Below are 22,105 nucleotides of genomic sequence, written 5' to 3'. Positions count from 1 at the left end.
AAAAATTAATGTTGTAGTTGCGCTAAAGCCAGATAGCCGTAAACACAACTATAATTATTAACAAAGTCATTTTCACTCTCCAGGGTTCTATTCAAAGTATTAAAACTAAAAGTTTTATAAAACAAACACAATTTGAAATAATGTAAAAATGTCTATATCCCGAGTAGCATTCCAAGTAGTGTTATATGAGAATATTCGAGAATGTTTAGGGGAGATCACTCCCTCTTTATTGTCCATGTTTGAAGTCTGAACTACAACACCCTACCTGTGTATTAGTTAATTAATTTCTTATAGGCTTTCTGTAAGCCTCTGTGATCTAACAGACGATGGACGACGCTCGTTTGGCATTTAATTTTTAAAAATGTAATTAATCAAATTAAAATTGATTGCAAGTTAAAGATGTCTAACATTATGGTTTCAGAAAGTGATAACTATCCCAAAACGCCCGACAAATTTTATGCAGTGAAAGGTCAGTCAGTCGAGCTGCCGTGTTTTGTTGCCAACCCTCGGGACCGAGTGGTGAGTTGTTATTTACAAGCTTCTATTTAGTTTGCAGGCTGTTTGTTTGTTTATTTGTGACAAAACTTGTAACTCGATTTTGACCAACTTCTAATGCAGCGATTTTGTTCAAGCTTTTCTATTACGTTCCACTTCGATGACAATACAAGTCTATCTATTTTAAAATTTAATTAGATGTATAATCAGTAGAAATTAATTAAATGGGTTCGAAACTAAAGGGAGAGAACAAAATGAGATTATGAGGGTTTTTAAAATATATTTTAGCGACAAAAGGTTTTATTAAAGAAAATTAGTTTTATTATCTTATGTTGCTATAAAGGTTTTTATGTTTGTTTTATTTAGATTTTGTTCTCTTTACCTCCTCCTCACCCGCTTCAAATTTTGTTATAGCAGCTCCTGGATAACAGGAAGTGGGGGAGTCTGACAACAGTGTGGTGTGGGGGGTGTGGGGGAGTCTGACAACAGTGTGGTGTGGGGGGGGGAGTGGGGGAGTCTGACAATAGTGTGGTGTGGGGGTGGGGGGGAGTGGGGGAGTCTGACAACAGTGTGGTGTGGGGGGGTGGGGGTGGGGGAGTCTGACAACAGTGTGGTGTGGGGGGGGAGTGGGGGAGTCTGACAACAGTGTGGTGTAGGGGGGGAGTGGGGGAGTCTGACAACAGTGTGGTGTGGGGGTGGGAGTGGGGGAGTCTGACAACAGTGTGGTGTGGGGGGGGGAGTGGGGGAGTCTGACAACAGTGTGGTGTGGGGGGGGAGTGGGGGAGTCTGACAACAGTGTGGTGTTGGGGGGGGACTGACAACAGTGTGGTGTGGGGGGGGGGGGAGTGGGGGAGTCTGACAACAGTGTGGTGTGGGGGAGTGGGGGAGTCTGACAACAGTGTGGTGTGGGGGGGGGGAGTGGGGGAGTCTGACAACAGTGTGGTGTGGGGGGGGAGTGGGGGAGTCTGACAACAGTGTGGTGTTGGGGGGGGGGGGGGAGTGGGGGAGTCTGACAACAGTGTGGTGTTGGGGGGGGGGAGTGGGGGAGTCTGACAACAGTGTGGTGTGGGGGGGGGAGTGGGGGAGTCTGACAACAGTGTGGTGTGGGGGGGGGGGGGAGTGGGGGAGTCTGACAACAGTGTGGTGTGGGGGGGGGGGAGTGGGGGAGTCTGACAACAGTGTGGTGTGGGGGGGGGGGGAGTGGGGGAGTCTGACAACAGTGTGGTGTGGGGGGGGGGGAGTGGGGGAGTCTGACAACAGTGTGGTGTGGGGGGGGGGGGGGGAGTGGGGGAGTCTGACAACAGTGTGGTGTTGGGGGGGGGACTGACAACAGTGTGGTGTGGGGGGGGGAGTGGGGGAGTCTGACAACAGTGTGGTGTGGGGGGGGAGTGGGGGAGTCTGACAACAGTGTGGTGTGGGGGGGGAGTGGGGGAGTCTGACAACAGTGTGGTGTGGGGGGGGGGGGAGTGGGGGAGTCTGACAACAGTGTGGTGTGGGGGGGGGGAGTGGGGGAGTCTGACAACAGTGTGGTGTGGGGGGGGAGTGGGGGAGTCTGACAACAATGTGGTGTGGGGGGTGGGGGAGTCTGACAACAGTGTGGTGTGGGGGGGGGGGGGTGGGGGAGTCTGACAACAGTGTGGTGTGGGGGGGGAGTGGGGGAGTCTGACAACAGTGTGGTGTGGGGGGGGGGGACTGACAACAGTGTGGTGTGGGGGGGGGGAGTGGGGGAGTCTGACAACAGTGTGGTGTGGGGGGTGGGGGAGTCTGACAACAGTGTGGTGTGGGGGGTGGGGGAGTCTGACAACAGTGTGGTGTGGGGGGTGGGGGAGTCTGACAACAGTGTGGTGTGGGGGGGGGGGGGGGACTGACAACAGTGTGGTGTGGGGGGGACTGACAACAGTGTGGTGTGGGGGGGGGAGTGGGGGAGTCTGACAACAGTGTGGTGTTGGGGGGGGGGACTGACAACAGTGTGGTGTGGGGGGGGGGAGTGGGGGAGTCTGACAACAGTGTGGTGTGGGGGGGGGGGAGTGGGGGAGTCTGACAACAGTGTGGTGTGGGGGGGGGGGAGTGGGGGAGTCTGACAACAATGTGGTGTGGGGGTGGGAGTGGGGGAGTCTGACAACAGTGTGGTGTGGGGGGGGGGGAGTGGGGGAGTCTGACAACAATGTGGTGTGGGGGTGGGAGTGGGGGAGTCTGACAACAGTGTGGTGTGGGGGGGGGAGTGGGGGAGTCTGACAACAGTGTGGTGTGGGGGGTGGGGGAGTCTGACAACAGTGTGGTGTGGGGGGGGGGAGTGGGGGAGTCTGACAACAGTGTGGTGTGGGGGGGGGGAGTGGGGGAGTCTGACAACAGTGTGGTGTGGGGGGGGGGAGTGGGGGAGTCTGACAACAGTGTGGTGTGGGGGATGGGGGAGTCTGACAACAGTGTGGTGTGGGGGGTGGGGGAGTCTGACAACAGTGTGGTGTGGGGGGGAGTGGGGGAGTCTGACAACAGTGTGGTGTGGGGGGGGGGGGGGAGTGGGGGAGTCTGACAACAGTGTGGTGTGGGGGGGGACTGACAACAGTGTGGTGTGGGGGGGGGAGTGGGGGAGTCTGACAACAGTGTGGTGTGGGGGGTGTGGGGGTGTCGGGGAGTCTGACAACAGTGTGGTGTGGGGGGGGGGAGTCTGACAACAGTGTGGTGTGGGGGGTGGGGGAGTCTGACAACAGTGTGGTGTGGGGGGGGGGAGTCTGACAACAGTGTGGTGTGGGGGGTGGGGGAGTCTGACAACAGTGTGGTGTGGGGGGGGGGGGAGTGGGGGAGTCTGACAACAGTGTGGTGTGGGGGGGGGGGGACTGACAACAGTGTGGTGTGGGGGGGGGAGTGGGGGAGTCTGACAACAGTGTGGTGTGGGGGGTGTGGGGGTGTCGGGGAGTCTGACAACAGTGTGGTGTGGGGGGGGGGGAGTCTGACAACAGTGTGGTGTGGGGGTGGGGTTAAGTGGGGGAGTCTGACAACAGTGTGGTGTGGGGGGGGAGTCTGACAACAGTGTGGTGTGGGGGGTGTGGGGGAGTCTGACAAAAGTGTGGTGTGGGGGGGGGGGAGTCTGACAACAGTGTGGTGTGGGGGGTGTGGGGGTGTGGGGGAGTCTGACAACAGTGTGGTGTGGGGGGTGGGGGAGTCTGACAACAGTGTGGTGTGGGGGGGGGAGTGGGGGAGTCTGACAACAGTGTGGTGTTGGGGGGGGACTGACAACAGTGTGATGTTGGGGGGGGGGGACTGACAACAGTGTGGTGTGGGGGGGGGTCTGACAACAGTGTGGTGTGGGGGGGGGGGGTGTGGGGGAGTCTGACAACAGTGTGATGTTGGGGGGGGGGACTGACAACAGTGTGGTGTGGGGGGGGGGACTGACAACAGTGTGGTGTGGGGGGAAGTCTGACAACAGTGTGGTGTGGGGGTGGGGTTAAGTGGGAGAGTCTGACAACAGTGTGGTGTGGGGGTGGGGTTAAGTGGGGAAGTCTGACAACAGTGTGATGTTGGGGGGGGGGGGGTCTGACAACAGTGTGATGTTGGGGGGGGGGGGAGTGGGGGAGTCTGACAACAGTGTGGTGTAGGGGAAGTGGTGTGTTGCTAAATCCCCCTATCAACGTAACCGTTTTTGAGTTTTGCCTATTTAAAAAAACATCACCATGACAACCATGATTCCCCTCCCCCAGAGATGGTCAACCCTGGGCAACCAGAGGCCGCCGGCAGGGGCGAAGATGGTGGTGGACGACGAGGATCCGACCCTGCACCATCTGGTCCTCACAGACCTGCAGTTTAAGGACTCGGACACCTTCGTCTGTAGCAACTCCAGGGGGAGCAGTTCTGTTAGGCTCATTGTGTTTGGTGAGTCTGGGGGGGGGGACAGTTCTGTTAGGCTCATTGTGTTTGGTGAGTCTGGGGGGGGGGGGACAGTTCTGTTAGGCTCATTGTGTTTGGTGAGTCTGGGGGTGGGGGAGGGGGGTGTGGGGGTGGATGGGGGTAGGGGTGGAGAACAGTTCTGTTAGGCTCATTGTGTTTGGTGAGTCTGGGGGGGGGGGGGGGGTGGGGGGGAGCAGTTCTGTTAGGCTCATTGTGTTTGGTGAGTCTGGGGGGGGGGTGGGGGGGAGCAGTTCTGTTAGGCTCATTGTGTTTGGTAAGTCTGGGGGTGGGGGTGGCGGGGTTGGGGGTGGGGGGAACAGGTCAGTTAGGCTCATTGTGTTTGGTGAGTCTGGGGGTGGGGGAGGGAGATGGGGGAGCAGTTCTGTTAGGCTCATTGTGTTTGGTGAGTCTGGGGTGGGGTGGGGGTGGGGGAGCAGTTCTGTTAGGCTCATTGTGTTTGGTAAGTCTGGGGGTGGGGGTGGCGGGGTTGGGGGTGGGGGGAACAGGTCAGTTAGGCTCATTGTGTTTGGTAAGTCTGGGGGTGGGTGGGGGGTGGGGGGGTGGAGGTGGTGGTGTGGTGAGGAACAGTTCCGTTAGGCTCATTGTGTTTGGTAAGTCTGGGGGTGGAGTGGATGTGGTTGAACAGGGGGAACAGTTTCGTGATCATGTTCGGTAAGTCTAGGGAGGAGGGGTGGAGGAATAGGGAAGCATTTAAGATTTAGTTAAACTCCCACGCCTGTATTTTACTCCCCACCCAAAACAAAAACAGTTGGGCATCCCCTGTCAAATACACCCCCACACACCTCCTAGTCATTTAGATGTATAGATACAGATACAGATAAGAGTAAGTTAGAGATAGGGTTCAGGTTAGGGAGCTGGATATTTAGATGTCTGTTGATAGAGATGGGTAAATGTATAATATGTATGCTAGGGGGTGGGGGTGATTCCCCGGGGGAATAACTGACAGGGGCTAATTGACAGCGGGGAAATTGTGATCCGTAAGTTATGTTGCGGTGAGGGGGTGGGGGTGAAATGAGTGGGGTTAACCAGGGGGTGGGGGTGAAATAACCGGGGGTAATCGATGAGAGGGTTGGGTAAAGTCCTACCTCCGTGTTAGAAACGCCGCGTCCTGTCTCTACCCTGCCATCAAACATCTTTCAGCGCCCTCAAAACCTCTGGATCTGTCCGCCAAGGTGGTCAACGCCACAGCTGTCCAGGTGTCGTGGAGACCCCCCAAAAACCACCCCCAGCTGGTCCGGCTGTACCACATCTATGTCGGGGACGACCTGGTCAAGCCGGACGACGAGATCGCTTTCATCGTCAACAAGACGGAGAGAAATGGCGGGGAGAGGTTCACCATCTACGATCTGACGCCGGAGACGGTTTATGAGATAAAGGTGGCATGGTGGCATGGTGTTATTGTGTGTGTGGGAGGGTGGCATGGTGTGATTCTGTGTGACATTGTATAATGACTTGTGGACTGTACCATGTTCTGTCAGTGTATAATAACGTGTGTACTGTGCCCGTGTATAATGACGTGTGTACTGTGCCCGTGTATAATGACGTGTGTACTGTGCCCGTGTATAATGACGTGTGTACTGTGACCTTGTATAATGACGTGTGTACTGTACCAGTGTATAATGACGTGTGTACTGTACCAGTGTATAATGACGTGTGTACTGTGCCAGTGTATAATGACGTGTGTACTGTACCAGTGTATAATGACGTGTGTACTGTACCAGTGTATAATGACGTGTGTACTGTGCCCGTGTATAATGACGTGTGTACTGTGCCCGTGTATAATGACGTGTGTACTGTACCAGTGTATAATGACGTGTGTACTGTACCAGTGTATAATGACGTGTGTACTGTGCCAGTGTATAATGACGTGTGTACTGTGCCAGGTTGTGCCCGTGTATAATGACGTGTGTACTGTACCAGTGTATAATGACGTGTGTAATGTGCCAGTGTATAATGACGTGTGTACTGTGCCCGTGTATAATGACGTGTGTACTGTGCCAGTGTATAATGACGTGTGTACTGTACCAGGTTGTGCCCGTGTATAATGACGTGTGTACTGTACCAGTGTATAATGACGTGTGTACTGTGCCAGGTTGTGCCCGTGTATAATGACGTGTGTACTGTACCAGTGTATAATGACGTGTGTACTGTGCCAGGTTGTGCCCGTGTATAATGACGTGTGTACTGTGCCAGGTTGTGCCCGTGTATAATGACGTGTGTACTGTGCCCGTGTATAATGACGTGTGTAATGTGCCAGTGTATAATGACGTGTGTACTGTGCCAGGTTGTGCCCGTGTATAATGACGTGTGTACTGTGACCTTGTATAATGACGTGTGTAATGTGCCAGTGTATAATGACGTGTGTACTGTGCCAGGTTGTGCCCGTGTATAATGACGTGTGTACTGTGACCTTGTATAATGACGTGTGTACTGTGCCAGGTTGTGCCCGTGTATAATGACGTGTGTACTGTGACCTTGTATAATGACGTGTGTAATGTGCCAGTGTATAATGACGTGTATACTGTGCCAGTGTATAATGACGTGTGTACTGTGCCAGGTTGTGCCCGTGTATAATGACGTGTGTACTGTGACCTTGTATAATGACGTGTGTAATGTGCCAGTGTATAATGACGTGTATACTGTGCCAGTGTATAATGACGTGTGTAATGTGCCAGGTTGTGCCCGTGTATAACGAAGGAGCGTCCTCAGCCCCCGGGGAACACGAGGGGCCGGGCGACTCAGTGAAGATCACCACACCCAAACGATTGCCCGTCACTGACCAACCAGAGACCACAACTTCCGGTCAGCCAACAAAAGCTGTAGGTGAGTACGTGTCCCCTACACGAGCAGGTGAGCAACATTACAGTTGTGGCTGGTCAAGATTGTCTGGGGAAATTTTGTCTGGGGAAATTTTGTCTTGGAGACATTTTGTCTGGGGGACATTTAGCCTGGGGGACATTTTGTCTGGGGACATTTTGTCTGGGGGACATTTTGTCTGAGGGATATTTTGTCTGGGGGACATTTTGTTTGGGGGACATTTTATTTGGGGCACATTCTGAGATTTTGTCTTGGAACTTTTCTTCCTGAAACTGTCTCGCTTTAAACTTAGTCTTGAGACTTTATTTCTCAACATCTTTTTTTTCTCAAAAAGTTTTGTCTTGAAAAATTTTCTCGAAACTTTTTGTCTTGAACTCTGCCAATGTTTACAGATACCAAGTCTTTAGGAGCGCCAAGAAATGTGCGAGTTCAGCCCTGGTTTAAGAACTCGTTACATGTATCCTGGCAGCCACCAGCAGACGTGGAGCCGACGATAATCCAAGGTTACCAAGTGAGCTACAAGGTAAGAACGGTAACCCTATCATTCAAGGTTACCAAGTGAGCTACAAGGTAAGAACGGTAACCCTATCATTCAAGGTTACCAAGTGAGCTACAAGGTAAGAACGGTAACCCTATCATTCAAGGTTACCAAGTGAGCTACAAGGTAAGAACGGTAACCCTATCATTCAAGGTTACCAAGTGAGCTACAAGGTAAGAACAGTAACCCTATCATTCAAGGTTACCAAGTGAGCTACAAGGTAAGAACGGTAACCCTATCATTCAAGGTTACCAAGTGAGCTACAAGGTAAGAACGGTAACCCTATCATTCAAGGTTACCAAGTGAGCTACAAGGTAAGAACGGTAACCCTATCATTCAAGGTTACCAAGTGAGCTACAAGGTAAGAACGGTAACCCTATCATTCAAGGTTACCAAGTGGGCTACAAGGTAAGAACGGTAACCCTATCATTCAAGGTTACCAAGTGAGATACAAGGTAAGAACGGTAACCCTATCATTCAAGGTTACCAAGTGGGCTACAAGGTAAGAACGGTAACCCTATCATTCAAGGTTACCAAGTGAGCTACAAGGTAAGAACGGTAACCCTATCATTCAAGGTTGCCAAGTGAGCTAAAAGGTAAGAACGGTAACCCTATCATTCAAGGTTGCCAAGTGAGCTAAAAGGTAAGAACGGTAACCCTATCATTCAAGGTTGCCAAGTGAGCTAAAAGGTAAGAACGGTAACCCTATCATTCAAGGTTGCCAAGTGAACTACATCTTCTGATGCGGCGCTTGTCTTTTGGTCTCTGTATGTGACGTCTGCTTGTTGGCTTCTCTGTGTCGTCTGCTTGTTGGTTTGTCTCTGTCGTCTGCCTGCTGATTTCTATCTATAGGTTGTATCGGCTGGCATCTCATCCAGATGTTATAACGTTAGATGTTAGATGTTATAACGTTAGATGTTAGATGTTATAACGTTAGATGTTAGATGTTATAACGTTCTGTCAATTAAGATCTACGTTTAATTCATTACCGTATCTGTGACAAATTCTAAAACTGTTTGAAAACGTGATCTAACCGTGGTGATTAGGGTAACGTGAAGAACGCCCTACAAGGCAAGATCTATGTAGATGAAGCAGAGTCTGGCGGCAAGTGGAGTACGGTGCTAGAGAGGCTACCACTGAGGGTCAAGTACCGGATCGAGGTGGCCGCCGTGTTCAGGCTACCAGGGAACAAGACGTACATCGGCAGGAAGGGGGTGGGGAACGAGTTCCGGCACGATGGCTTTCGTGAGTAGTTGCTTGATAGTCCATAATACCCACACCCCATTCCACACATTTAAATTACCCACACCCTACTCCACACATTTAACTTACACACTCCCCACCCCACACATTTAACTTACACACTCCCCACCCCACACATTCATATTACCCACATCCCACTCCACACGATCAGATTATCCACCCCCCCCCCCACTTCACACGATCAGATGACCAACACACCACTCAGCACATTCCAACCTTAAATTTTGAAATGCTAGGCTAAAACAGTCCGTACTTTTATAAAGTTTAAAACCTAAAACACTCCCATAAATCTACATCTTTAAATGCAAATGTCATGACGTAATAAAACCTTATGCAACGTGAAATCCAATCAAGGTTAAATCCTAGTTAGGATTTGGCCATTTATTGATGCGCCATACCAAACCGTTAAAATATTTCTTCAAAACAAAACGAATCAACTGTAGTAATATAGGAGCATGTGTAGAAGCACACACACACACACACGAGATTTTAAAACGTATGTCATATTCACCGTGTGGTGTGTGATGTTTGATGTGTGGTGTGTGATGTGTGGTGTTTGGTGTGTGATGTGTGATGTTTGGTGTGTGATGTGTGGTGTTTGGTGTGTGGTGTGTGATGTGTGATGTTTGGTGTGGGGTGTGGTTTGTGATGTTTGGTGTGTGGTGTGGTATGATCTGTGTGTGGTGTGTGGTGTGGTGTGTGGTGTGTGGTGTGTGGTGTGATCTGTGTGTGGTGTGTGGTGTGGTGTGTGGTGTGATCTGTGTGTGGTGTGTGGTGTGTGGTGTGGTGTGTGATGTGTGATGTGTGGTGTGATCTGTGTGTGGTGTGTGGTGTGATCTGTGTGTGGTGTGTGGTGTGATCTGTGTGTGGTGTGTGGTGTGATCTGTGTGTGGTGTGTGGTGTGGTGTGTGATGTGTGATGTGTGGTGTGATCTGTGTGTGGTGTGTGGTGTGATCTGTGTGTGGTGTGTGGTGTGTGGTAAACTTCCTTTGTTTTATCCTCCTCAGCGACTGAGATCAGCTTGAGCGCCTTCCCGCTTAGCCCGACGTCTGCTTTGGTCTCTCTGCAGACGGTCGGCGATGACGTCATCGTTGAAAACTTTTCACTTCGTTGGACAGACGATAGCGCCGTAGCGTGGCGCCCATTTCAAACATTCAAGGTGACACAAACCCTCCTCAGGTGGAATAATCTGGAACATCAATTCCCCGGCTCTTTAGCATCAATAAACTCTACGACCAATAAATGTTTAGCGAACAACTAACGGGATTAGACAAACTGAACCTTTTAACGATGTGAAATTAGCATGTAATATATGTATGGTGTTTCGGGGAGCATCAGAAAATCTGCGAATTTTATTCAGATATTCTAGTTCTAAAACAAGGAGCATTTTAATCGGATTCTTCATTTTTTTATTCCAACATAACACTTTTAATATTGAAAGATAACAAATTTAATATTCCAACATAACTGAAATCAGGGTACATAACTTGATCTTTTTTCCAACAGAACAACTACGGTATCATCACCGGCCTAAAGCCCGGAAGTCGATATTTCTTTTTAGCCAAGGCCAAGGTCAACAAGAAAAACAGACAAACCGTCACTCACATAACCACGCCCACAGAAGGTAGTGCAAGAGTTAATTACCATTAGCCTAATTGTTGACCCCTACTAAATCCCCCCCCCCCCGTTTCCCAGGCACGCCAATGCCTAGATCGTGTGACACCAGACCCTCAGCCAACCACTTTATATATAATATATTACAACCATAGGGGATGTGTTGCCACCCCCCCCCCCCCCCTCTTTCCCATCCACTATGGTGCCATCCTGTGCCCAATGATGTATACAACATTAGTAAATTACCTTATTCAAGTAACGGAAAAGCAACTTTAACCATAGGCCTAATGTATTGTTTTATATTTTTGCTTTGTCAACGGAGAGTTTGGAAGAATTACAAAATGGGTCAAAAGGAGTTTCAAAAATTAAACACACATACCCTCCCCCTTCCCCATACAAAAGGAAAAAGCAAAACACCTCTCTCTCTGTCACCATGTGTCAGTCACAGGACACCCCCCCCCCCCCCCCAATCTCACGTAAAGGACCTTGATCTGTATTTCAGTGACGTCAGTGCCGACAGATATCCAGGTCAAAGCTATTTCCTCAGAAGAGGTCATAACTTCCTGGACCTACAACGGCCCGCAGCCGACGGAAATGCAAGGGTTTGTGGTCAAACTTCAAGCGGAATCAGAGAATGGTCAAGTTTCGTAAGTTCTTTAAAAACTTCCGAATTCAATAATACGAATCAAATATTTCCTTCGCTGAACTTAGCGTAAATTGCGCGTACTTTTAATTTGCTAGGAGCTCTGAACAAATTGTAATTAACAAGACAGAAGCTCGGATGTCCAATGTCAAGGCCGGGGTCCAATACCGTCTGCAGATCACACCTTTTAACCTGGATAACAAAGACGCCTGCACTGAGCAGGTGTCTTTAGAGATCACAACACAGCGGCCCGTGGACCCTGTCCGGCCAACTGGTTAGTTTGTCTGTGTGTCTGTCAGTGCTGGACAACTTGTAGCCCAAAATCTCTTACAGCAAACTCAGTTGATATCAGCCCCTCTCCAACACAGCCCTCACATATTGATGTAGCCCATCTCTCCCACAACCCACACATTGATGTAGCCCATCTCTCCCACAGCACCTCACATTGATGTAGCCCATCTCTCCCACAGCACCTCACATTGATGTAGCCCTTCTATCCCTCTGCCCCTCATATTGATGTAGCCCCTCTATCCCACAACCCACACATTGATGTAGCCCCTCTATCCCACACATTGATGTAGCCCCTCTATCCCACAACCCACACATTGATGTAGCCCCTCTATCCCACAACCCACACATTGATGTAGCCCCTCTATCCCACACATTGATGTAGCCCCTCTATCCCACACATTGATGTAGCCCCTCTATCCCACAACCCACACATTGATGTAGCCCCTCTATCCCACACATTGATGTAGCCCCTCTATCCCACACATTGATGTAGCCCCTCTATCCCACAACCCACACATTGATGTAGCCCATCTCTCCCACAGCACCTCACATTGATGTAGCCCATCTCTCCCACAGCACCTCACATTGATGTAGCCCTTCTATCCCTCTGCCCCTCATATTGATGTAGCCCCTCTATCCCACAACCCACACATTGATGTAGCCCCTCTATCCCACACATTGATGTAGCCCCTCTATCCCACAACCCACACATTGATGTAGCCCCTCTATCCCACAACCCACACATTGATGTAGCCCCTCTATCCCACACATTGATGTAGCCCCTCTATCCCACACATTGATGTAGCCCCTCTATCCCACAACCCACACATTGATGTAGCCCCTCTATCCCACACATTGATGTAGCCCCTCTATCCCACAACCCACACATTGATGTAGCCCCTCTATCCCACACATTGATGTAGCCCCTCTATCCCACAACCCACACATTGATGTAGCCCCTCTATCCCACACATTGATGTAGCCCCTCTATCCCACACATTGATGTAGCCCCTCTATCCCACAACCCACACATTGATGTAGCCCCTCTATCCCACACATTGATGTAGCCCCTCTATCCCACAACCCACACATTGATGTAGCCCCTCTATCCCACACATTGATGTAGCCCCTCTATCCCACACATTGATGTAGCCCCTCTATCCCACACATTGATGTAGCCCCTCTATCCCACACATTGATGTAGCCCCTCTATCCCACAACCCACACATTGATGTAGCCCCTCTATCCCACACATTGATGTAGCCCCTCTATCCCACAACCCACACATTGATGTAGCCCCTCTATCCCACACATTGATGTAGCCCCTCTATCCCACAACCCACACATTGATGTAGCCCCTCTATCCCACACATTGATGTAGCCCCTCTATCCCACAACCCACACATTGATGTAGCCCCTCTATCCCACACATTGATGTAGCCCCTCTATCCCACAACCCACACATTGATGTAGCCCCTCTATCCCACACATTGATGTAGCCCCTCTATCCCACACATTGATGTAGCCCCTCTATCCCACAACCCACACATTGATGTAGCCCCTCTATCCCACACATTGATGTAGCCCCTCTATCCCACAACCCACACATTGATGTAGCCCCTCTATCCCACACATTGATGTAGCCCCTCTATCCCACACATTGATGTAGCCCCTCTATCCCACAACCCACACATTGATGTAGCCCCTCTATCCCACACATTGATGTAGCCCCTCTATCCCACAACCCACACATTGATGTAGCCCCTCTATCCCACACATTGATGTAGCCCCTCTATCCCACACATTGATGTAGCCCCTCTATCCCACACATTGATGTAGCCCCTCTATCCCACACATTGATGTAGCCCCTCTATCCCACAACCCACACATTGATGTAGCCCCTCTATCCCACACATTGATGTAGCCCCTCTATCCCACAACCCACACATTGATGTAGCCCCTCTATCCCACACATTGATGTAGCCCCTCTATCCCACACATTGATGTAGCCCCTCTATCCCACAACCCACACATTGATGTAGCCCCTCTATCCCACACATTGATGTAGCCCCTCTATCCCACAACCCACACATTGATGTAGCCCCTCTATCCCACACATTGATGTAGCCCCTCTATCCCACACATTGATGTAGCCCCTCTATCCCACACATTGATGTAGCCCCTCTATCCCACACATTGATGTAGCCCCTCTATCCCACAACCCACACATTGATGTAGCCCCTCTATCCCACACATTGATGTAGCCCCTCTATCCCACAACCCACACATTGATGTAGCCCCTCTATCCCACACATTGATGTAGCCCCTCTATCCCACACATTGATGTAGCCCCTCTATCCCACACATTGATGTAGCCCCTCTATCCCACACATTGATGTAGCCCCTCTATCCCACACATTGATGTAGCCCCTCTATCCCACAACCCACACATTGATGTAGCCCCTCTATCCCACACATTGATGTAGCCCCTCTATCCCACACATTGATGTAGCCCCTCTATCCCACACATTGATGTAGCCCCTCTATCCCACAACCCACACATTGATGTAGCCCCTCTATCCCACACATTGATGTAGCCCCTCTATCCCACTGCCCCTCATTTTGATATACCCCTCTCTCCAACAGCCTCGTCAAATGACGTAGCCCCTCAGATTGTGACCAGCTTGACAGATGAGATTGAAATCTCCCCTGGCCGCAACTCTGTCCTCAACTGTGAGGCCGTGGGTCAGCCCGTCCCCCACGTCTTTTGGCTCAAGGACGGCCAGCAGAACACGAGACCGGCGCCCGGCAGCAGCACCATCCTCCTGGTCAGCCTCAACCAGACGACCGTCCTGACCTGCAAGGCGTACAACAGGGCAGGCTCCGCGGAGAAAACGCTGACCGTCAAGGTCATTACAGGTCAGATTTAAGTAAGGGGTTTCTATGGAATAAGCTCGCATTCAGTAGCGTAGCGAGGGGGGGGGGGGACATATGTCCCCGGGCGCCGACCTTAGGGGGCGCTAAAATGGGTTGGAAAAATAAATTGAAAGGTTGAGGGGGGTGCAAATTGAAAGTTTGATGGGGGGTGCAAATCGAAATGTTGAGGGGGGGGGGGAGCAAATCGAAATCTTGAGGGAGGGGGTGCAAATCGAAAAGTTTGTCCCCGGGCGCCGGGAAGGGTCGCTACGCCTCTGCTCGCATTCGGGGGGTGGGGCTTATATCTGTTGTCTGTACTGTTGAGTTTCCTTGTATTTTTCTAACTACAATAGCTGAGACAAAAAACTTTTTTACACAGACAGCGAAAACGTCCCCTATTTCACCGAACCTATGCCTGAAGAAGTACTGGTGCAAAGGGGGGATGAGATCACAGTGCCCTGCAGAACATCCGGGTCGCCTGCCCCGAACATCACGTGGTACAAAGATAACGTGATTGTGGGCGGCGAATACGAAACTGCCTCGGCAAGCATCTATCGAGAAAAAAATGTTCGAAGGTAATTAAGTGGCATTTAAAAAAAATATCAGTGTGAACATTAATTATAAAAAGCGGAGATGAGCTACCCTAAACATTCTCACATATATTCTCAGAAAAAATAAACCGGGAGTGATCTCCCCTAAACTTTCTCGAATATTCTTATATAAAATAACAGGGGATGGGAACTCGGGCTATAGACATGATTTTTAATCCATTTTAAATACTTTAAGTTTTAAAAATAGAATAAAATCTCGTAGACAAATTAATTGCACACCAAGTGAACGCCAAATAAAAAAGCGCATAATGGTGCGCAATATTATTAGTACTTTTAAAATTTACATTAGTTTTTTGAGAAATCGGAAGTAGCGTAAATTACTACTTCCAGTCAACGAAAATTACTCAAAATTTAACAGAAGGTAGAGAATTAGATCTTTTACTTACATGTGAAATTTCATTTATCTATCTGAAATAGTACTCAAGTTATAGGCTTTTGAAAAATTCAAAGTAGGAAAAGTACCACTTCCGGTTATCGGAAATCGCTCAAAAGTTGATACGGATCTACGATTTCGATAAAATACTTATATATGAAATTTCATCAACGTAGCTGTAACGGTACTCAAGTTATCGTGTTTACACACGGACAGACAGACACACAGACACACACACACACACAGACATACGGACAAGATTGCAAAATTATGTTTTTCCGTATCAGTGAGGTGTAAAACGTCGAGATTTGTAAAAATCTCGATTTTTTTTTTTTTGCACGATTACAAGACTTTCTCTATACTTCGTATATACGAGAAAGTAAAAAGGAATGATATTAAAAATCTCTTTTGCGTCAAAACGCTCTTTTTACTTTCTCGTATAGAGAAAGTATTGTAATCGTGCAAAAAAAAAATGATCGAGATTTTTACAAATCTCGACGTTTTACACCTCAGTGATACGGAAAAACATAATTTTGCAATCTTGTCCGTATGTCTGTGTGTCTGTCTGTGTGTCTGTGTGTAAACACGATAACTTGATTACCGTTACAGCTAGGTTGATGAAATTTCATATATAAGTATTTTATCAAAATCGTAGATCTTGATCAACTTTTGAGCGATTTCCGATAACCGGAAGTGGTACTTTTTCTACTTTGAATTTTTCAAAAGCCTATAACTTGCGTACTATTTTAGATAGATGCATGAAATTTCACACGTAAGTAAAAGATCTAATTCTCTACCTTCTGTCAAATTTTGAGTAATTTCCGTGGACCGGAAGTACTAATTTACGCTATTTCCGATTTCTCAAAAAACGCATGTAAATTCATAAAGTACTAATAATATCCCGCACTTTTATACACATTTTATTAGGCGTTCACTTGGTGTGGGACGGAGTGGTCTAGCGGTAGAGAGTTGAACTGCTAACCCGTTAGTCTCGAGTTCGAATCCGGGTTCAAGTCAGTAGACCGTCCCAGAGTCTACCCAACTCTGATGGGAACCTAACTCCTTTTAGGGAAAGTAAAGGCGGCTGGGCATAGTGCTGACCACACTATCTCTTCATATGCCGAGGTCACAGAAACAAGTGAACTCTACTTCACTTGCCCCATAGACCGTCATGTTTGAAAGGGAAACTTTTCACTTGGTGTGCACATCTTTTTTTTTTTACGAGATTATTTTCTATTATAAAAAGTTTAATTAAGTAATTAAAAATGGATAACAAATATTGTCTATGTCCTGAGTTGCCATCCCTCGTAATTTTATATTAGAATATTCGAGAAAGTTTAGGGGAGATCACTCCCGGTTTATTTTAGATAACACATAGTCGGTTATAAATACAGTTTGATGTAGAATGTTTTCTCTATCAACCCCCTCCCCCCTCTCCAATCTTGTCGGCATTTGTCAACTTTGCTCTTAAAGGACTATTTAACTCACTCTAATTAATCGCTTAATTAAGTGGAATTATCATTTTTATGTATATAATTTTTTATTTATTTTTTGTCTTGGTGTCACCCCCACTGACGGGGCGGACACTGTTAAAAGTATATATTTTCTATATAAATTATATGTTTCATTTCGTTCGGGGGGGGGGGGGGGGCGGCGGTAGAATTTTTTTCGGGGGGGGGGGGGGGGGGCAAAGCCCCCCTTCGCCCCCCCCCCCCCCCCCCGAAGAGATGCCTGGAAGAAACTCTGGTCACCCCCCCCACCCTTCCCCCAAATGGTTACACCCCCCCCCCTCTTTACGCCTCTGCTTCTGATTAAGCCAATTTGATGCTTTCTCATTAAAAAGGGTTTTTTTTTTTTTTATTAAAACTTAGATTTCTGAAAGTGTTTTTTCAAAGCTGTAAACTGCTTAAATTTTTAGTTGAAATAGTTTCCAAGAAAAGAATCTGAGGTAGATTGTAATGACTGACGAGAAGCCGCGTTGGTTGTTAACAGTCTTTATTATGTACAGACAGCCATGATGCAAAGAGAGAGAGAGAAGTGGCCAGAGACAACTATATATAGATAACAACATGTAAGGGACATCACTCAAGATAACAATATAAATATAATACTAATACAGAGAGTGAGTTCCCTTGACCTCACAATTAACTCAATCTATTACATCCCTTTACCCTTAGAACACAATAACACATCTCTCAATAGAACAATTGATAGTATCCTAAAATCACCAATTATATTGTAACATGAACACTATGGTAGATTACATCCTTACAAACAATGCACAATATGCTACAACATAATCAAAATACAAAACAATAATGTCAAAGTCCTTTTGACCTTTAAAATCATAGGTCTAACTTATTTGGGACTTTGATTGTCCTGTTTGACCTTCTCAGTGGCCTTTGATTTGGTGACTCAATATTCTGACCATTTGGATTCTCTATCTCAGGAGGTCCAGGATTTAAATTATTAACTCCAGAATTTACATTTTCTGACTCCAGACAACTTGGTTCACTCATATCAACAGAACTTGGTTGTGGAACAAACTGAGTTGGTGTGAACTGTTCAGATTTGGTGGGATTGACAGATTCACACTTATTATCTGCACAAGTTATTTTTAACTTTATAAGGCACAGGTCCTGTACATTGAACAATTTGACCTGGTATCCATTTTTCCTTTCTCCCATAATTTCTTAGATACACATTCTTATTAACACCAAATTCTCTTTCAATGAATGTCTTGTCATGATTTAATGGAACTATTTTTGAATTGGCATCTGAAAGTATTAAATGGCAAAAATCTTTTTTCTTTTCTTTTGATGTTACCCTTTTAGTTTCTGTAAGTGCTAATGATGTTAGCAAAGTTGTTTGATGATCACATTCCTTCTTACTAATGTATTTGAAATTGCCATATCACCATAATCATTTATTAAGTTACAAATACTTTGTTTAGGCAATTCTGACTGATAATGGACTGCATCTTCTCCATCTTTATATTATCTTCACAAAGGGTTTTAATTTCTTATTTTATATGGCCTTAAGTCATCATTCACAGACTCTTCAGGCCAATCATTCTTACAGTACTCATATACTTTTATTAAGCACTCATCTTTTTGTGTTTCTCTTTTAATATCATTCACATTTATATTGGAGTTATCCATGATAGTGAAGAGAACAAATACATCTTCTGGTACATAGCTCAGGCTTTGGTTTTTTAAAGGTAATCTACTAAGACTATCTGCACTATTCTCAGATCCAGGTTTGTATTTCAATTCATAATTGTATGCAGTTAGTGTGATAGCCCATCTTTGAATTCTTGGTGAGGCATGCTCAGGTAGGGTTTTGTTTTCTCCAAATAAACCTAGCAATGGTTTATGATCTGTAAAGATGGTGAACTTCCTACCAAACAGAAACTTATGAAATTTCTTAACACCAAAAATGATGCCTAAGCCTTCCCTATCTAACTGAGAATAATTTTTCTCAGCCTGGTTCAAAGATCTACTGGCAAAAGCAATGGGTCTGTCACCCTTCTCATCCATGTGGGACAAGACCGCTCCTACACCATCTGGTGAAGCATCACATGTTAATATAAGTCTTTTCCCTGGGTCATAGTGAGTTAGTAAGGTGTCAGAAGACAAAGCCTCTTTTGCTGTATTAAAAGCAGTATCTTGTTGTTTACCCCAGTGCCAAGTTGCATTTTTCTGTAGCAGCTTGTACAGTGGTGATAGTTTACCAGACAGATTCCCTATGAGCTTTGCATAGTAATTTATCAAGCCCAAAAAAGCTCTTAGTTGTTGGGTATTTTCAGGTTTGGGTGCTTCTTTAATGGCTTTTGTTTTCTCAGGTTGAGGTCTGATGCCTTGTTTGCTCAATATATAACCAAGAAAACTAATTTCTGTCAGCATGAATTGACATTTATCTTTGTTTATCTTTAAACCTTTTTCACCAACAATTTTTAATACTTTATCAAGTGTTTTAAGATGTTCAGTGTCATTTTTACCAGTTATGTACACATTGTCAAAGTACACACAAACATTTGGAATATCCTTAAAAATACTGTCCATGACAGCTTGGAAAATTCCAGGGCTAGATGATATGCCAAAACATAGTCTTTCATATTGGTAGAGTCCTTTATGTGTGTTTATTGTCGTATAGACTTTTGAATCTGGATGCAGTTCTAGTTGAGTGTAAGCATGACTAAAGTCTAATTCAGTGAATTTGTCTCCTCCTGCCAAATTCAAAGAAATTTCCTCAATGTTAGGTATAGGGTACCTATTTAGCTCTATTTGCTTATTCAGTGTAGTTTTATAATCTCCACAAATTCTTATAGAACCATCCTTCTTTAACACTGGCACAATGGGTGTCGCCCAATCGGAATAGTCTACCTTCTTTATAATGCCATTAGATTCCAATCTACTTAGCTCATTTTCAATTTTATTCCTCATTGCATAAGGTGGAACTCTAGCTTTGCAGTATCTTGGATTTGTATCTTTAATGCTTAACTTCACTGTTCTATCATTTAGTAATCCAGAGTTACCAAAAACACATTTATTTTCAGATATAACTTTATCTAGTGAAGTAAGACTAGATTCTTTTACATTCTTCAATGAACAAATACTCTCCCAATTTAACTTAAGATCACTTAACCAGTTCCTACCTAGTAATGGCGGTCCATTTCCTTCAACCACAAGAAGAGGAAGTTTAACACTTTGACCATTATAACTTACATGAACCATACACTCTCCTATTACCGGAACATTGTCACCAGTGTATGTTGTTAGACACTTGTGACACGGCTGTAGAGACACTGATCCTCCTGTGACAGCGTCAAAGTCCTTCTTTGTGATGACTGTTAGCGATGCTCCAGTGTCAAGTTGGAAGCTGATGCTCTTACCGTTGATATAAACTGGTACATTGATGGGAGCATGACTTATTGATTTCACAGAGAACAGGTTGAAATCCGGCTGCGAATCAGTTTGAGCATTTTCACAGGTAGAGTGGTTCATTGGTTGGGTTAGGTAGTCTTGGTGAGAGTTAACATAGTGCTGCCTTTGGTTGCGGTACTGTCTTGACTGGCTAGATTTAGCAACAGACGAAGACTTTGCAAAGCAGGCCTTGGCAATGTGACCTTGCTTACCGCACTTATAACAAGTTGCAGACTTGAACTTGCACCGATGAGATGCATGGGGACCCTTGCATCGATGACATTTTTGATAATTATTACTAGATTTAGATCTAGGATTTGAACGAGCAGGCTGTTTAGCATAAGTTGGAATGCTCTGATGGGGTTGATGTTTATTGACTAACCTGCTGTTTACTGCATGGATCTCTGAAGGTGCTAAAGATCTCGCCGCATCTGATGACTGCTGGAATGACATTGCAAGTTGTATTGCTTTTTCCAATTTTAGATCTGACTCGAGCAGCAACTTTCTTTGAATATCAGGGCTGTTTACACCTGTCACAAACTTTTCACACAGTCTGTCAGACAGCGTGTCTCCGAATTCACAAAATTCACTTAAATGACGTAAGGCAGCAACATATTCTGATATCGACTCGTTTGGTTGACGAGTCCTACTGTCAAATCTAGCTCTACATAAAAACTTTGATGGGGTAGGCGCATGGTGGTCTGTTAGCAATTTGCTCAGCTCGTTAAAGCTCTTGGTAGTTAGACTAGCTGGTGCGCATAAGTCTTTTAGTAGCCTAAATTGTTGAGGCCCTATGACTGTTAACAAAATAGCTCTCTTTTTGGCTTCTATCGTCACGTTGTTAGCTTCTAGGTAAAAGCTTAACCTCTCTAGGTAATCTTGAATGATTTCATCATTCGCATCAAATTCTTTTATTTGGCCATACAGCGCCATAATTCTAGAAATAATTAGCTAATAAGCTCTAGCAAACCTCTTTTTTGCGTAAGTAGGTGCTCTTTCTGGTAGATGTTTATCCTTCGTCGCCAAATGACGTGGATTGTAATGACTGACGAGAAGCCGCGTTGGTTGTTAACAGTCTTTATTATGTACAGACGCCATGATGCAAAGAGAGAGGAAGAAGTGGCCAGAGACAACTATATATAGATAACAACATGTAAGGGACATCACTCAAGATAACAATATAAATATAATACTAATACAGAGAGTGAGTTCCCTTGACCTCACAATTAACTCAATCTATTACAGAATCTATCTAGAATCTAGATCTAGATTCTAGATCTAGATCTAGTACAATAAGTTGGAGAGACAGTCTGTGTGGGAAAAAAACCGGAAGCGAAGCTAGTCTCTCTGTCGTCTGCTGCTGTTTGTTTCTTGAAAACAAGTGTGGTTGAGCGTAGATCTAGTTTAGATCTAGCTTCTAGATCTAGATTCTAGATCTATAACTATAAGACTATATTATTCTAGATCTAATCTAGATCTAGAGATCTATATTATTTTTTATTTACACAATAGATCTAGATGTCTAGATCTAGAATCTAACCGGTCTAACCGCCTCTAAGCCCTAAGCCCCTTACGGCCTTAAGCCTTAAGCCTAACCGGCCCTAACCCATTCCCGTTACAACTTAACTTTTAACACCAGTTAGTAGAGAGGCCCATATAGATCTAGAGATCTAGACTCTATATAATTATTTAATTATATATTACTCTGTGTACTAG

At 46.3% G+C, this 22,105-nt stretch overlaps 1 protein-coding gene across 1 annotated transcript in view; it reads left to right on the top strand.

Moving 5' to 3' along the window:
* Positions 1-22,105, top strand: part of LOC131954061 (netrin receptor DCC-like) — a 32,450-nt gene that overhangs the window by 6,539 nt on the left and 3,806 nt on the right. The window contains exons 2-13 of the mRNA XM_059317561.1: positions 422-519; positions 4,191-4,362; positions 5,539-5,774; positions 7,074-7,221; positions 7,608-7,738; positions 8,800-8,998; positions 10,024-10,175; positions 10,523-10,640; positions 11,133-11,277; positions 11,372-11,547; positions 14,211-14,483; positions 14,860-15,055. Of these exons, the coding sequence (XP_059173544.1) occupies positions 422-519; positions 4,191-4,362; positions 5,539-5,774; positions 7,074-7,221; positions 7,608-7,738; positions 8,800-8,998; positions 10,024-10,175; positions 10,523-10,640; positions 11,133-11,277; positions 11,372-11,547; positions 14,211-14,483; positions 14,860-15,055 (2,044 nt within the window). The remainder of the gene's footprint in view (positions 1-421; positions 520-4,190; positions 4,363-5,538; positions 5,775-7,073; positions 7,222-7,607; positions 7,739-8,799; positions 8,999-10,023; positions 10,176-10,522; positions 10,641-11,132; positions 11,278-11,371; positions 11,548-14,210; positions 14,484-14,859; positions 15,056-22,105) is intronic.

The sequence above is a fragment of the Physella acuta genome, unplaced genomic scaffold (genome assembly GCF_028476545.2).
Source record: "Physella acuta isolate Inbredline_101_S28 unplaced genomic scaffold, ASM2847654v3 ptg000970l, whole genome shotgun sequence".
NCBI classification, from domain to species: domain Eukaryota; kingdom Metazoa; phylum Mollusca; class Gastropoda; family Physidae; genus Physella; species Physella acuta.
The sequence above is the reverse complement of the archived record's forward strand: the minus strand, read 5'-3'. Positions and strand labels throughout refer to the sequence as shown.